This window comes from Mirounga leonina, unplaced genomic scaffold (assembly GCF_011800145.1).
Source record: "Mirounga leonina isolate KUSES-001 unplaced genomic scaffold, KU_Mleo_1.0 Mir_166, whole genome shotgun sequence".
Lineage (NCBI taxonomy): Eukaryota > Metazoa > Chordata > Mammalia > Carnivora > Phocidae > Mirounga > Mirounga leonina.
Genome location: NW_023270418.1, coordinates 500,091 through 514,038, shown reverse-complemented (window position 1 = coordinate 514,038; position 13,948 = coordinate 500,091). Strand labels below are relative to the sequence as shown.

At 41.3% G+C, this 13,948-nt stretch overlaps 1 protein-coding gene across 4 annotated transcripts in view; it reads right to left on the bottom strand.

Moving 5' to 3' along the window:
- Positions 1–11,572, bottom strand: part of ZDHHC13 (zinc finger DHHC-type palmitoyltransferase 13) — a 57,991-nt gene extending 46,419 nt beyond the window's left edge. For 2 of the 4 annotated variants that reach the window (XM_035012433.1, XM_035012435.1), the window contains exon 1: positions 11,466–11,572. In XM_035012433.1, coding sequence (XP_034868324.1) covers positions 11,466–11,492 — 27 coding nt within the window. In that variant the 5' untranslated portion in view covers positions 11,493–11,572. Of the gene's footprint in view, positions 1–3,566; positions 4,080–11,465 lie in introns of all 4 variants that reach the window. The other 2 variants (XM_035012434.1, XM_035012436.1) reach the window with 2 other exon arrangements.
- Between the last annotated feature and the right edge of the window lie 2,376 nt (positions 11,573–13,948).

Sequence of the window (13,948 nt, the reverse complement as noted above, 5' to 3'; positions counted from 1 at the left end):
CAAGACAAGAAGGAAAAAAGGAACAAAGAACAGAGAAGAAAAAGAAAAAGAAAAACATACAAGATGATAATATTTTCACCTAATCACCATATTGATAATCATGTTAAGTGCAAATGATCTAAAAAAAAAAATTCATAGATTGTCAGAGTGGATTTTAAAAAACAAAACAAAAATACTACAACTATAGGTTGTCTACAAGAAACCTGCTTTAAATATAAAAGCATACATGGGGCTCCTGGGTGGCTCAGTCGTTCAGCGTCTGCCTTCGGCTCAGGTCATGGTCCCAGGGTCCCGGGATCGAGTCCTGCATCGGGCTCCCCGCTCAGCGGGAAGCCTGCCTCTCCCTCTCCCACTCCCCCTGCTTATGTTCCTGCTCTCCCTAACTCTCTGTCAAATAAATAAATAAAATCTTAATAAAAAAAAAAGAAAAGAATCTAGAGAAAGAGGGGCACCTGGGTAGCTCAGTTAGTTAAGTGTCAGACTCTTGATTTTGGCTCAGGTCATGATCTCAGGGTCATGATATCGAGCCCCACGCCAGGCTCCATGCTCAGTGCAGAGTCTGCTGAAGATGCTCTCCCTCTCTCCCTCCCCCTCTATGCCCCCCACCCACCATTTGTGCATGTGCTCACTCTCTCTCTCTGAAAATAAGTCTTCAAAAAAAAAAAAGAATCTAGAGAAAGAAAATTAAAATCAACGTAGACAGGGGGCACCTGGGTGGCTCAGTTGGTTAAGCGACTGCCTTCCACTCAGGTTGTGATGCTGGATGAGTCCCACATCGGGCTCCCTGCTCAGCAGGAGTCAGCTTCTCCCTCTGACCCTCCCCCCCTCATGCTCTCTCTCTCAAATAAATAAATAAAACCTTTTTAAAAAATCAACATAGAATGAAGAAAGCAGTAAATATAGAAGAAATTCATGAAATATAAGAAAAACAATGTAGAAAATCACTGAAAATAAAAACTTGTTCTTTGTAAAGAATAAATCAATAAAATTGATAAATCTCTAGTCAAACTGATCAAGAAAGAAGATGTCAATGACAAACAGCAAGCTTAAAAAGGGGCTATCACTACAAGAGCCTATGAAAATTAAAAGGGTAATAAGGCAATACTGTGAATATCTTTATGTCAATAAATTCAACCTAGAGGGAATGAATGCACAAATACTTCAAAAGTCACAAGTTATCAAAACGGGCTTAAAAAGACATGAGTAGCACTCTAGCTATTAAAGAAACTGAATTAATAATTTTAAAAGTTTCCATTAAAAAAAACAAAACAAAATAACCCCAACCCCATATAACCTTTAACTGCTGAACTCTATCAAAATACTTAAAGGTTACCAACTCCTTCAGAAATTATAGGAAATGCTTCTCAGCTCATTTTAGGAAGCAGCATTATCCTGATACTAAAATCAACAGACATTACAAGTAAAAAAACAAAACAAAAAAATAACTACAGATTCAATATCCTTCATAAACATAGATGCAAATATCCTTAAACAAAATATTAGCAAAGTGTACCAAGTAATATGTAAAAAGAATATATATTACGACCAAGCTTAATCACTTTAAAACAAATCAAGTGACTCCCCATATTAACAGAATAAAGGGGAAAAAAGCATATACTCATTTCAGTAGAATAAAGCAGTTGACAAAATGCAACACCCATGCATAATAAAAACTCTTGGATAAAGATTCTTGGCACACCAGGGAAAGAATGAAACTTCTTCAACCTGATAAAGAGGTACACTGTAAGAAATCTACAGCCACCACACACTTCGTGTCAAAAGACTGCATGCTTTAACTCTAAAGACTGAAAACAAGGCAAGGATGCTCACCACCACCACTTTTTAAAGTAGGTTCTCTCTCTGCCCAACGTGGGGCTCAAACTCACACCCTTGAGATCAAGAGTCCCATGCACCAAGGAGCAAGCCAGCCAGGCGCCCAACTTCTAATCAACATTGCACTGAAGTCCTAGACAGAATAGAGTAAGGAACAGAAGCAAAATGCATATGGATTAGAAAAGAAGCAAGTCCATCTTTATTTGTAGACAACATGATCACATATAGGAGATCTAAGGAATCTTTGATAAAATTTACAATAGCATCAAAAATATAAAATACTGGGGCACCTGGGTGTCTCAGTTTGTTAAGCATCCGAATCTTGATTTCGGCTCAGGTCAGGATCTCAGGGTCTTGAGATGGAGCCCTGCGTAAGGCTGGGCTCTGCACTCAGCGGGGAGTCTGCTTGGGATTCTCTCAGATCTCCCTCTCCCTCTGCCCCTCCCCCCACTCATGCACATGCATGCACGCACGCATGCGCTCTCTCTCCCTCAAATAAATAAAATCCTTAAAAAATAGTAATAAAATACCATACCCAGCATTTTTAGTTCAAGGGGGGAAGTTCACATCAAATATCTAGCAAACCATTCCTAGAAATCGAAATTGGCTAATTAATCATTCCCTCGTTCTTTTTTTTTTTTTTTAAAGATTTTATTTATTTATTTGTCAGAGAGAGAGACAGAGCACAAGCAGGGAGAACGGCAGAGGGAGAAGCGGGCTCCCTGCTGAGCAGAGAGCCCGATGTGGGACTCGATCCCAGGAACCTGGGATCATGACCTGAGCCGAAGGCAGCCGCTTAACCGACTGAGCCACCCAGGCATCCCCATTCCCTCGTTCTTTACCATTAAGTTGTTACCCAGCCTTCACCCACCTTATTCATCAGACCTGTCTCTCTGAACAACTTTTCACTGTTTACAGACAAAACAAAAACAAAACACCATCCTCAAAGGATACACATTAGAAATAGAAAAGTTGAAGATATTTAAAAGAATGTGCCTAAGTCAATTCCCCAGGAGTTCCAAAAAAGGTTTAAGAAATGATAGTTTTACTGAAATAAGTCTATAGCCCCTCAGTGGGTTTACTGAAGGGGCAATGCTTTTTTCTTCTTTTAAGTTAACTTACAATAAAATCGACTTTTTGGTATGTAGTTCTATGAATTTTAACACACTGCATATAGAATTGTATAACCACCACCAAAATCAAGATACAGGACAATTCCAACACCTCAAGAAACTCTGCTGGGATACTGCTTTGTGGTCAACACCCTCCCCATACTTCAACTCCTGGCAATCACTGATATGTTCTTCATCACTAGTTTCATCTTTCCCAGAGTGTCATATAATGGAATTATACAGCATATAATCTTCTAAGACTGGTTTCTTTCACTTAACATAAGCTTTTTGAGACTCATTCAAGTGGTTCTGGGTTATTCATAGTTATTTCCCTGCTGCATAGTATTCCATAATATGAATGTATCACAGTTTATCCATTCAAACAACCCAGGCAAGTTGTTTCCAGCTTTTGGCAATTTTAAGTAGAGCTGCTATAAATATTCATGTACAAAGCTTTTGTATGAACATATGTTTTTGCTTCACTAAGAGTGAGACTGCTTGGCCATCTGGTGAGTGTATGTTGAATTTATAAGAAATCACCAAACTATTTTCCAGAGTGGCTGTACCACTCTGCATTGCCACTGGCAATGTATGAGAGTTCCAACTGCTCTCCATGCTCACCGGCATCTGGTATGGTCAGTATAATAGGTAGCGGTATCTCATCACGGTCTTAATTTGCATATCCCTAATAGATGAAGTTGAGTATCTTCTCATGTGCTTATTTGCCAGCTGTATATCTTCTTTGGTGAATTGTCTTTTACCCATTTTTTAATTGGGCTCTTTGTTTTCTTACTGTTAAGTTTTGAGAGTTCTTAACATTATACATTCCAGACACAAGTCCTTTGTGTCTAGATTTGCAAATATTTTCTCCCAGGCTGTAGCTTATCTTCCCCTTAAAGTCCCAAATTTCCAATTTTGATGAAGTCCAATTTAGCAACTTTTTTCTTTTATGGATCATGCTTTGGGTGTCACTTCTAAGAACAGCTGTCTTGGCACCGCAACTCCTCTGTTCAAAGAGGAAGTTCTCCTCCCACAGAGTTTCAGGTGCCTGTGCTGCCAGGAGACCTCATTCTTGTCCCTTGAACTTGAACTAGAGGGCTTCTCCTGGAGCGCTCTGTCTGCACTGATGCTCACCTCCATGGTTCAAGTTCAGGCATGGCGGGGAACAGGGAAGGGGACCCAGTGGGAAAAAACAAAACAAAAACGTAAATTAGCTCCTGGTTCAGTGGTTTGTTGAATTCTGGTCTTTCCCCCCAATCTCCCTGCTACAATTTACTTTTCAGAATCTTTAAATAGCTGCTACTTATATTCTGCCCAGTGCCTTCAGTGGGATAGGCAGGGTGGAGGGTGCTTACTCCATCTTACTCAGAACCAGAACCACAAATGCTCTTTTGAATAGGTTAAGTTCTGCTTTATCTGGTGAATTCAACCTCCCCCCTACTTGACAATCTTTACACACAAGCATACACACACACAGCTAAAAATAAACATATAGGTAGTTAGATTAAAACATAAATAAGAACATTACTTTAGGATTCTTTTCATCATATCACAGCAATTATAATTACACGCAACTGGAAAGACTAGCTGCTGAGGAAGAGTTGAACTATACTCAGAATTACTATAATTTAAGGTCTTTCCCCCCACCTCTTGTGACAATTCAACTTCTTTTTTTTTTTAATTCTTAAATTTTTACCTTGAGGATCAAGGACAACCTATTTTTTAATAAAGGTCTGGGTAGTCCTGAACTTAAATCAGTTAGAGTATCAGTAAATAGCAGATGGAGTTAAAATTGACAGAGTGATCAATCTACTTTTTACATCAACATTAATTTTTTTAATTATGATTCACATCCATTTTAAAGATATACCAATATAAAAGTGAACAAAGGGTAAGCAAATTCGGACTATTTTCCTTCCAATCTTGCAGCAATAGAGGTACTATTATTAGGAGTTTGGTGTATCCTACACCTCACTGTATAAATAGTTGACCCTTCAACAACATGGGTTTGAATTACATGGGCCCACATACACAGAGATGTTTGTTGATAAATACAGTGTAGTATTGAAATGTATTTTCTCTTATGATTTTCTTAACATTTTCTTTTCTCTAGCTTACTTTACTGTAAGAATACAGAATATAATACATATAACATACAAAATACGTGTTAATCAACTCTTCGTGTTATCAGTAAGGCTTCTGGTCAAAAGCAGGTATTAGTTGAGTTTTTAGGGAGCAGAAGCTACAGACGGATTTTTTAACTGTGTGTGGGGTCAGCGCCCCTATACCTGGTGCTGTTCCAGAGATGCAGGCTGATTTCAGCCTTCACTTCTATAAAGAATGCTACAACGAATCCCTGTCCATTCTACAGCATTGATTCCCCAAAGGAGGACTGCTAGGTCAGAAAATATATGCATTTAAAGGTAAATAGATACTGAGCAACTACTTTCCCCATTTCACACACCAAACAGCAAGGATGTAAATGTTCTTTTTTCCCTACAAACCTTTCCATAACTGAACATTCTCAATCATGTTACAGTCTTGCCAATCCAATGGCTAAAAAATGGCATCTTGTTTTTCATCTGCATGCCCCTTGTTGCTAATGAATCTGAGTGTGTTTGTTATGTTTACTGGCTCTCATGTCTTTCTTTTGTGGACTCCTTTTTCATAGTCTACTGTTTTCCTAGTTGGCTGGTATATCTTTTCCCATTTGTTATGTTAAGAAGATTAACCCTTTGTTTTTAAACAGATTTTTCATCACAGAAAATTGACACATTCCACAGATACCAATTTGTTGCTTCTCATAATGCCTTAAAGCATTAAGGACATCAGCTTCATTTTTCATGTAGAAAGTTGAAGATTACATCTTTCAATGTAAAGAATATTCACAATTAGGAGCATTTGTTTTTTCAGCAATTATTGTGTACTTATGGCGTACAAAGTGTTATGCTAGAAGCACGAAAGCCATGGGTGTCTATCCTCCAGGAGTCTGAGTCTAATAGAATCTAATAGAGACAAACAGAGTAAAATGATAATGGAAGGCAACATGTGATTAAGGGGCAAAAATGGGTGGTAAAGACTAAAGAACAGGAGGTACCTTCTGTTCACATCATCATTTTTTGCCAAAATCCAAATCAGAGTAAAACCTAAAAAATTATATACAAACTCAAAGCCTGTTTTCGAAGTCAGTGGTCTCCAAAGCCAGGCAAGGCCACTCAAGGCCATATATGCAGTGACCCATTGGGTAATGGGAGAACATGTTAAAGCTTCTATTATAATGACTTTTATCTTTAAAAAAAAAAAGGAGGGGGGAACATCACAAAAATTCACAAATCCGGTTCTTTAAGCTTTACTTATTTTAGCACTGCCAGCCTCTCTTCATTTGTCAAGCAAGTCACTCCTTACAGTCTGTTTACAAGGTGACCTGGGGGCAGAGTAAAAGTTCTACCACCCAGAGGGCTTGACAGGGGGACCTTCAGCATACTGCAGTATACATGAGGGTAAGTTAATTTTCAAGTGAAATTATCTAACTTTAATTAAGTTACCCCTCCCAAAATAAGTGGCTTAAACTGATTCCTACAAAGAAGCCAAGAAGTAGGACAATAATAATAGCATAAGTCCAAGCAAACAAGAAAATGGCAAAGCTGACACTTCTATGCAGAGTATCTTCAGTATCACCTGAAGTAAAAACAAAAACAATTTAATGTGATCTAACAAAAAACCAGCCTCCCTCCAAAAAAAATCAAAATTATCAAAAAGGGTAATTTGAAACAGGTTTCTGTTTATTATCTTTAATTCAAAATCTTACCACGAGTATATATTGAGCTATCAATCAATGAATATAATTTAGAAACATACTGCCAAATCTTACAATAACATGCCCTGTGACGATACAAATTCGGCAAGTGGCTCCTATCCCCAGCCCCCATGTACCTCAAATGGATGGAAGCTGAACTTTTTAAAGTCCCAGCCAACCACATGACACAAAATCATCCCATCAGTGTGTAAGTCAGCGTGCTCAATTGCCAACAAGTCACGACAAACTGCAGTCAGTACCTGGGAGATTTCAACTGTGCGTCTGGAGCCAAGATCCCGGCCAGCTTCTAGCGCAGGCTTCATTGATCATCCATTAATCTCACAATACATGATGCTTCACAAAAATGAAAATTTGGGATCCCATTCACATTATGGTAGGGTTTTACTCTAGGGGTGCAAGCTCAAAACTGTTTTACTGATTTGAACGCATGATCAAAACAGCTTAGAGGGGCGCCTGGGTGGCTCAGTTGGTTAAGTGACTGCCTTCGGCTCAGGTCATGATCCTGGAGTCCCAGGATCGAGTCCCGCATCAGGCTCCCTGCTCAGCGGGGAGTCTGCTTCTCCCTCTGACCCTCCCCCATCTCCTGCTCTCTCTCTCTCTCAAATAAATAAATAAATAAAATCTTAAAAAAAAAAAAAAAACAGCTTAGAGACCACAGCTCTACGTTCTCTCCTTTGCTCTAGGTATCACACCCTCCCAAAATTTTACAAGAGCTACAGGTGAGAAAAGGAATGACCTGCTTTTGGGAGGTCAACTTTGGAGACAGTCACATAAAGATGTTTAACATCGCCAAGACTGAAGCAAAGTTTATGTCAAGATACTAAAAAATACTTCTTAGAAATTACTCTCCAGTTACCAAAAAAACCATTTATTTTTCATTTATTTATTTTTTTAGTATTCTCTAGTTGTTTCGTTTTTACCATGTTGAAATGCAAACCCCTTGAGAACAAGGCCAAAGTCTCAGATTCCATGCTGCCTGAACGATGGCGGCTCACCATCTCCCCTATTTTTGGCTTCAGTTTTTACATTTGTAAAATGGAAGGAGCAGGTTAATATAGCTATAAAGTTCCTTCCACGTTAATGCTGTATGGGTCTAAGAGGAGCTGTTACAACAGTCATTACTGAAATGTGCACTGACAAAGACTTCCAAGCATTGCATACCCAAATACAACCATTCTCTTTCACTTTCAATACTGTGTTCAATAAATTACATGAGATACTAAATACTTTATTATAAAATAGCTTTGTGTTAGATGATTTTACCCAACTATAGGCTCATTTAAAGTGTTCTGAACATGTTTAAGGTGGGCTAGGCTAAGCTATGATGTTCAGTAGGTTAGGTGTATTAAATGCATTCTCAACTTATGACGGGTTTATTGGATATAACCCCTCTGTAACTCGATGAAGATCTGTATGAGGTAATTAGGGAATAAGACACAATTCCTGCTGCAATTCATTCATTCATTCATTCATTCATTCATTCATGAGATATTTACTGAATGCCCTCTATGTGCCAGGCACTGCTCTAGACACGGGATATGGCAGTGAACACAACAGGCAAGATTAAAAAAAAAGTAAAAAGGATACCAAGAAAGAAACATGTAGCTAGCTGAATACCCTCCTTCACAGGGGAGAACAAGATATTATGAAAATTATGTAGGAGAGATATGGATACATCTGTGGTGATTTTTATAATAGAGTCCCTAAATTCTTTGATACGTCTCCATTAAGAGGAGAGGGTCTGTGTCCCTTCCTCTCAAATATGAGCTCTGTGACTGCCTCACTAATAAAATACCGCCAAGTGATGTTCCACCAGTTTGCAGGCCCAGGACTGAGAAACTGGCAGCTTCCTCTTTCTGTTTCTTGATATGCTCACTCTTGGAACCTAGCCACTATGCTGTGCAGAGGCCTGGGGCCACATGTAGGTGTCCCGGCTAAAAGTCAACATCAACTGCCAGAGAAGTGAGTGAGGACATCATCAGATGATACCAACCCCAACTATTAAGTATCCCAGGTTATGAGTCTTTCTAGCAAAGGCTCCAGACACAGTGGAGCAGAAACAAACCATCCCTGCTATGCCCTGTCCAAATTCCTGACACACAGTCCATGAACATGACAATGGCTGTGTTATACCACTATGTTTTGGGGTGGTTTTTACACAGCAATAGAAAACCAGAACACTTAAAAAAAGAAAGAAAGAAAAGACAACCTGAACAATTTTAAGAGATAAGGGATCATACAATATTTTTCACACAGAGATATCGTGAATCATAAAATTTTTTCTAAATAGTAAATAAGTACTGTTAAAGTTACAGTGGGCATTAATTAAAGAGAAACTCAAGATCTAAAAAATCATATTCAAACTCTTATGAGGGTCACTATCGTGCCAGATTATCAAATAAAACAAAGAGCGATCCAATAGATAACCATTAAAATTTCTCATGACATTAACAGAAGTGCCAGAGTTCCGTTTCCAAGTTCATTCATTGGACAATTGTTTACAGAGTACCCACCAGTGCTAGGCACTGTTCTAGATGCTAGGCACACAGCAGTCAACACAACTGATAAAAAAAAAAATCACTGCCCTCATAGAACTTATATTCAGTGGAAGGTAAGAGACAACAAACAAAACAAAGAAGTATGTTAAATGGTATTAATTGCTGAGGAGAAATATAAAAGAAGAAAGGAGACTAGGGAATGTTGCTGGTAGTGGTAATGAGGAGAGGTTGCCGCACTGAGGTGACATTTGCATCAAAACCTTAAAGCGGTGGGGGAATAAGCCATGCGGGTATTTGAGGAAAGAGTACTCCAGACAGAGTGAAGAGTAAGTACAAAGGTCTTAAGGCCTGTGTGGCTGGGGTTGATTAAGCAAGCAAGATAGTAGTAAAAAAAAAAATGAGGTCACAGAGGAAACAAGGGGCCAGATGACATAAGCAAATTCCAGCAAAACCCAACAACACTGAAACTGGAATCAGAAGAACCAAATTCAACCAGAGCAGGAATGCTTTTATCTGTTATATTCACTGATTTATCTCCAGCACCTGTAACAGTGGCCTAACACCTAGCAGAATGAATGAAGTCTTGGCTCGATCACTTAGCAGCTATTTGACTTTTAACAAATGACTAGAATAACAATCTCTCTCCACCTCATAGGGTCACAGTGATCAAGAATGGGGAAATATTTTGCCAACTGAAGAGCACCATATACAGGTGAAATCTTTATTACTGAAAAACAATTATTATTATGATATTATTATTATTAACAACAACAATTATTATGAACAATGACTACTCCACCTTGCCCCATTAATTTCAACCTGTGAATCATTCTCTTCCTCCATCTGTCATGAAATTGGGGCAGGGATATCTTCCCTTCAGCACGAGGGAGTGGACTTGAAGTACTTGAAGGCTTTTGTAAATGAGTGACAGCAATTAAGATATGATAGTTACTCCTATCAACTTTTCCTTGAGATACTCAGAGAAAAAGAAGGAGACATAGTTTCCATGTGAAGATTCTACACCCTTTTGTAAAATCCAGTCAGCTGGCAATTTTTTTTTTTCTGTCAAAGTGCTATAATACCTAATATGATAAGAACAACTTAAGTTCTCCACGTTTTATTCTTTCTCTTAAACCTACATCAGACTGTTGAAAGAAGGACAGGAATGGGGGAGCATGAGAAACACTCTAAGGAATGGAAAGACTTTTTTTTTAGAAGCTAACTCATCCAGTCATCTCAAACTTGGATCCCATTAAGGACAGAAAATCTACCTAACTGACTCCAACTGGAGACAGCTTCAGTTTTCCCATCAGTAAAAAGGAGATCATATCATCTCAAGGATGCTTCAATTCCGTAATAAAATAATGCATATAAAAGCATCTGGCATAAGCTAAGCACTCACTACACGTTGGCAGAATCTGGATATTCTTCATTTATTCAACAAATATTAAGTGAACAGCCACAATATGCCTGTCAGCACTCTAGGAACTGGAAAAGGGCCATAAGCAAAAAAGACAAAAATCTCTTTCTCTCGGAACGTCCTCCTGTTATCTCCTGTAACGTCCCCCACTGGCCCGTTCTGTTCTCTGGAACTACATCTGGCTTCTGGTAGTATCTCCTCCACAGGATAGCGTCTTTTGGGGTTCTGCAGAGAGCTATCACGTACCTCTTTCCACCCACCTTTTCCCCAGCCTGAACTAACAGCCTCAGTTCTTTGGAGTATGCAAGATGTGGGAACAAGAACCAGAATAGGGCTGAGTGGGGCGAAGGAAGATGTCCAGGCAACTCCACCGAAAAAAGAAATCAAGAGAACTGCATGGATTACAGGCCAAGGTCAAGACAGGCTGGTCCCACTCAGGTGTGTCACCTGACACCTCTCCCAGGAGCGGCCACACTCCCTTCCCAGGCCCCTCAGCGGTCTCTACTGGGCACCGAGGTACCGGCCCTAGGGGGTGCCCGGGGCCACCGTGGAGGATGGAGGGCCCGTAAGGCACTCACCCGAACGTCCTCGCCCTTTCTTTCCGGTCGTCTCGGAGAGAATTCCCAGCATCATTCTCGGAGTCTCCAGGCTTCCTCCTCCCCAGCCCAGGCCCCTCCGCCCCCGGAGGCCCCTCTTGGGAGCCGCCTCACACCTACGCCCTCCTCCTCCCCACGGCCGCCGCCGCTCTCCCCGCCCCAAAACGGCCAGCACCCGGCCGCACTCACCTGCGAGCCCAGCCCCGGCCCCTCCATCTCGCCACTGGCGGCCTCGACACGGCAAAGTGGCCGCAGCAACCCGCTGGCCAGCTCGCCTCGAGCCGCCTTTACTCCCACTTCCTGCTTGTGGCCCCGCCTCCGCCGCGGCCCCGGTCGCGCCCAGTGCCGCCAATCGCCCTCGGCAGAGCCAATCCCTGCGCTCCCAGGCTGGGGGCGGGACTTTCCGCTGAAGCTTCTGGGGACCCGCGAGTCGGAAGCCCCGCCCCTGGCCCGCCCCCGCCGTGTGCTTCCCGCCCCAGGCCAAGACCGCGCAGTGCTCGCCGGGGTGGGCGTCCAGCGGCCCTTCACGCCTCACCGGGTCCCGCACACAGGTCCAGGATCAGGCCGTTATTCCAAAGTCACCCCACCACCTACAGAGAGCAAATGCAGACTTGGCTACTAGCTAGCGAGTTAACCTTGTGAAAGTCTCTTATTTTACTTCATTTCCTTTTCTGTGAAATGGGGAAAAACAAGCGTACTTACTTCACAGATTGTCAAGAGAATTAAATGAGAGAAAACGTGCAAAGCTCCTCAGTCATATAGTAAGGAGTCAATAAATGTTAACCATTAAAACATTTGCCACTCCCCACTTTTGTGATCTTGAGTGAGCCACTGCCATCATCTGGACCTCTGTTTTCTTCATACAAAAGAGAAAATATGTGAGTTGTACTGTTCAGGCTAGGGAAAGATTGGGCAAGAGCCCCCCACTTGCATTCTCCACGCCTTTTGTGGACTGAAGGAACTGGCATCTAAAGTGTTCAGGTTCCTGCCCTTGAGTAGCTCCAGTGGGCAATGGGGCTCTCCTACCTAGAAAACACTGGCGTTTTCTAGCCCAGCACTTAACACCACCTTTGTAATTATTCCTTAATATATCTGTTGCCAAACCGAACCGGATTAACACCTTTAAAAGCTAAACTGGAAAGGAACGGAAAACATTATGACTCCCTTATTCTATAAAAATAGTTTTAATCATAAAATAAGTGTCTAGAAATCCAACAAAGTGCTGGGTTTTCCCATAATAAATACCATAATACAATATAATTGTAAAAATTTTTTAAACTCTATTATTATTGGGCGCCTGGGTGGCTCAGTTGGTTAAGCAACTGCCTTCGGCTCAGGTCATGATCCTGGAGTCCGGGGATCGAGTCCCGCATCGGGCTCCCTGCTCAGCGGGGAGTCTGCTTCTCCCTCTGACCCTCCCCCCTCTCATGCTCTCTCTCTCATTCTCTCTCTCAAATAAATAAATAAAATCTTTAAAAAAAAAAAAAAGAAAAGTGGTTTCCTTTAAATAAATAAACTCTATTATTATTATTATCATTATCATTATTATCATAGTACCCTGCCTGTTGGGCACAGCAGCCCTGAGTTGCCCCAGAAGCCCAACCTCTTTGAGGCCATAAGCAAAAAGGACAAAAACCTTGTTCTCTTGGAACATCCTCCTGTTATCTCCTGTAACGTGCCCCAATGAACCATTCTGTTCTCTGGAACTACATCTGTCTTCTGGTAATATCTCCTGCACAGAGTAGTGTCCCTTGGGATTTTGCAGAGAGCTATCATGTATCTGTCTTTCACCTACCTTTCCCCAGCCTAAACTAGAGCCTTAATTCTTTGAAGGAGTAAGAAGGATGTGGTAACAAGAGCTAAAACAGGGTTGGTTAGGGCAAAAGTGGGTGCCCAGGCATCCATCTCTGAACTCTCAGTGCCCAGCATAGCACTGGGACATGGACAATGGTAAGTGTAATTTTGTTGAGAGGATGGACAGATGAATAGGTGTGTCATCAACTTCTATGATACACAGAAGGACAAATAGAAGTGTAAGCAACTTCCTGGGAGAACCAGAAGTGTGAGCATTTAATTTGGAAGGGCCAGGATGAGACATTAGGCAAGGTTTCATAGAGAAGAAAGCAGACCTGGCCTCTCTCTCATCCTGACTCTGCCATCACGTACTGTGGGTATCAGTTCCCTTAGGGCCTGCTGTACCAAAGTACCACACACTGGGGGGCTTAAACCACAGAATTTTACTTTCTCACAGTTCCAGAAGCCAGAAGTCCAAGATCACGGTGTTATACTACCAGGCTGTTTCTTCTGAGGCCTCTCTCCTCGGCTGGTAGATAAGCATCTTCTTCCTGTGTCTTTACAAGGTGCCCCCTCTGTGTGTATCTGTGTTCTAATCCCCTCTTCTTATAAGGACACTAGTCAGATAGATTAAGGCCTACCCATATGACTGCATTTTAATTTACTTGCCTCTTTAAAGAACTTACTTGCAAATACTGTCACATTCTGAGGTACTGGGTGTTAAAACTTCAACACATGAATGGGGGGAGGACAACTGTGTGACCCTGAGCAAATCACTTTCTCTCTCTGTGACACTTTGCTCATTTGTAAAATGGGGCTGAGACTGGCTACAGGAAGCACTAACCTCAATGGTCCCTCTCAGTTTTGATCAGGTAATT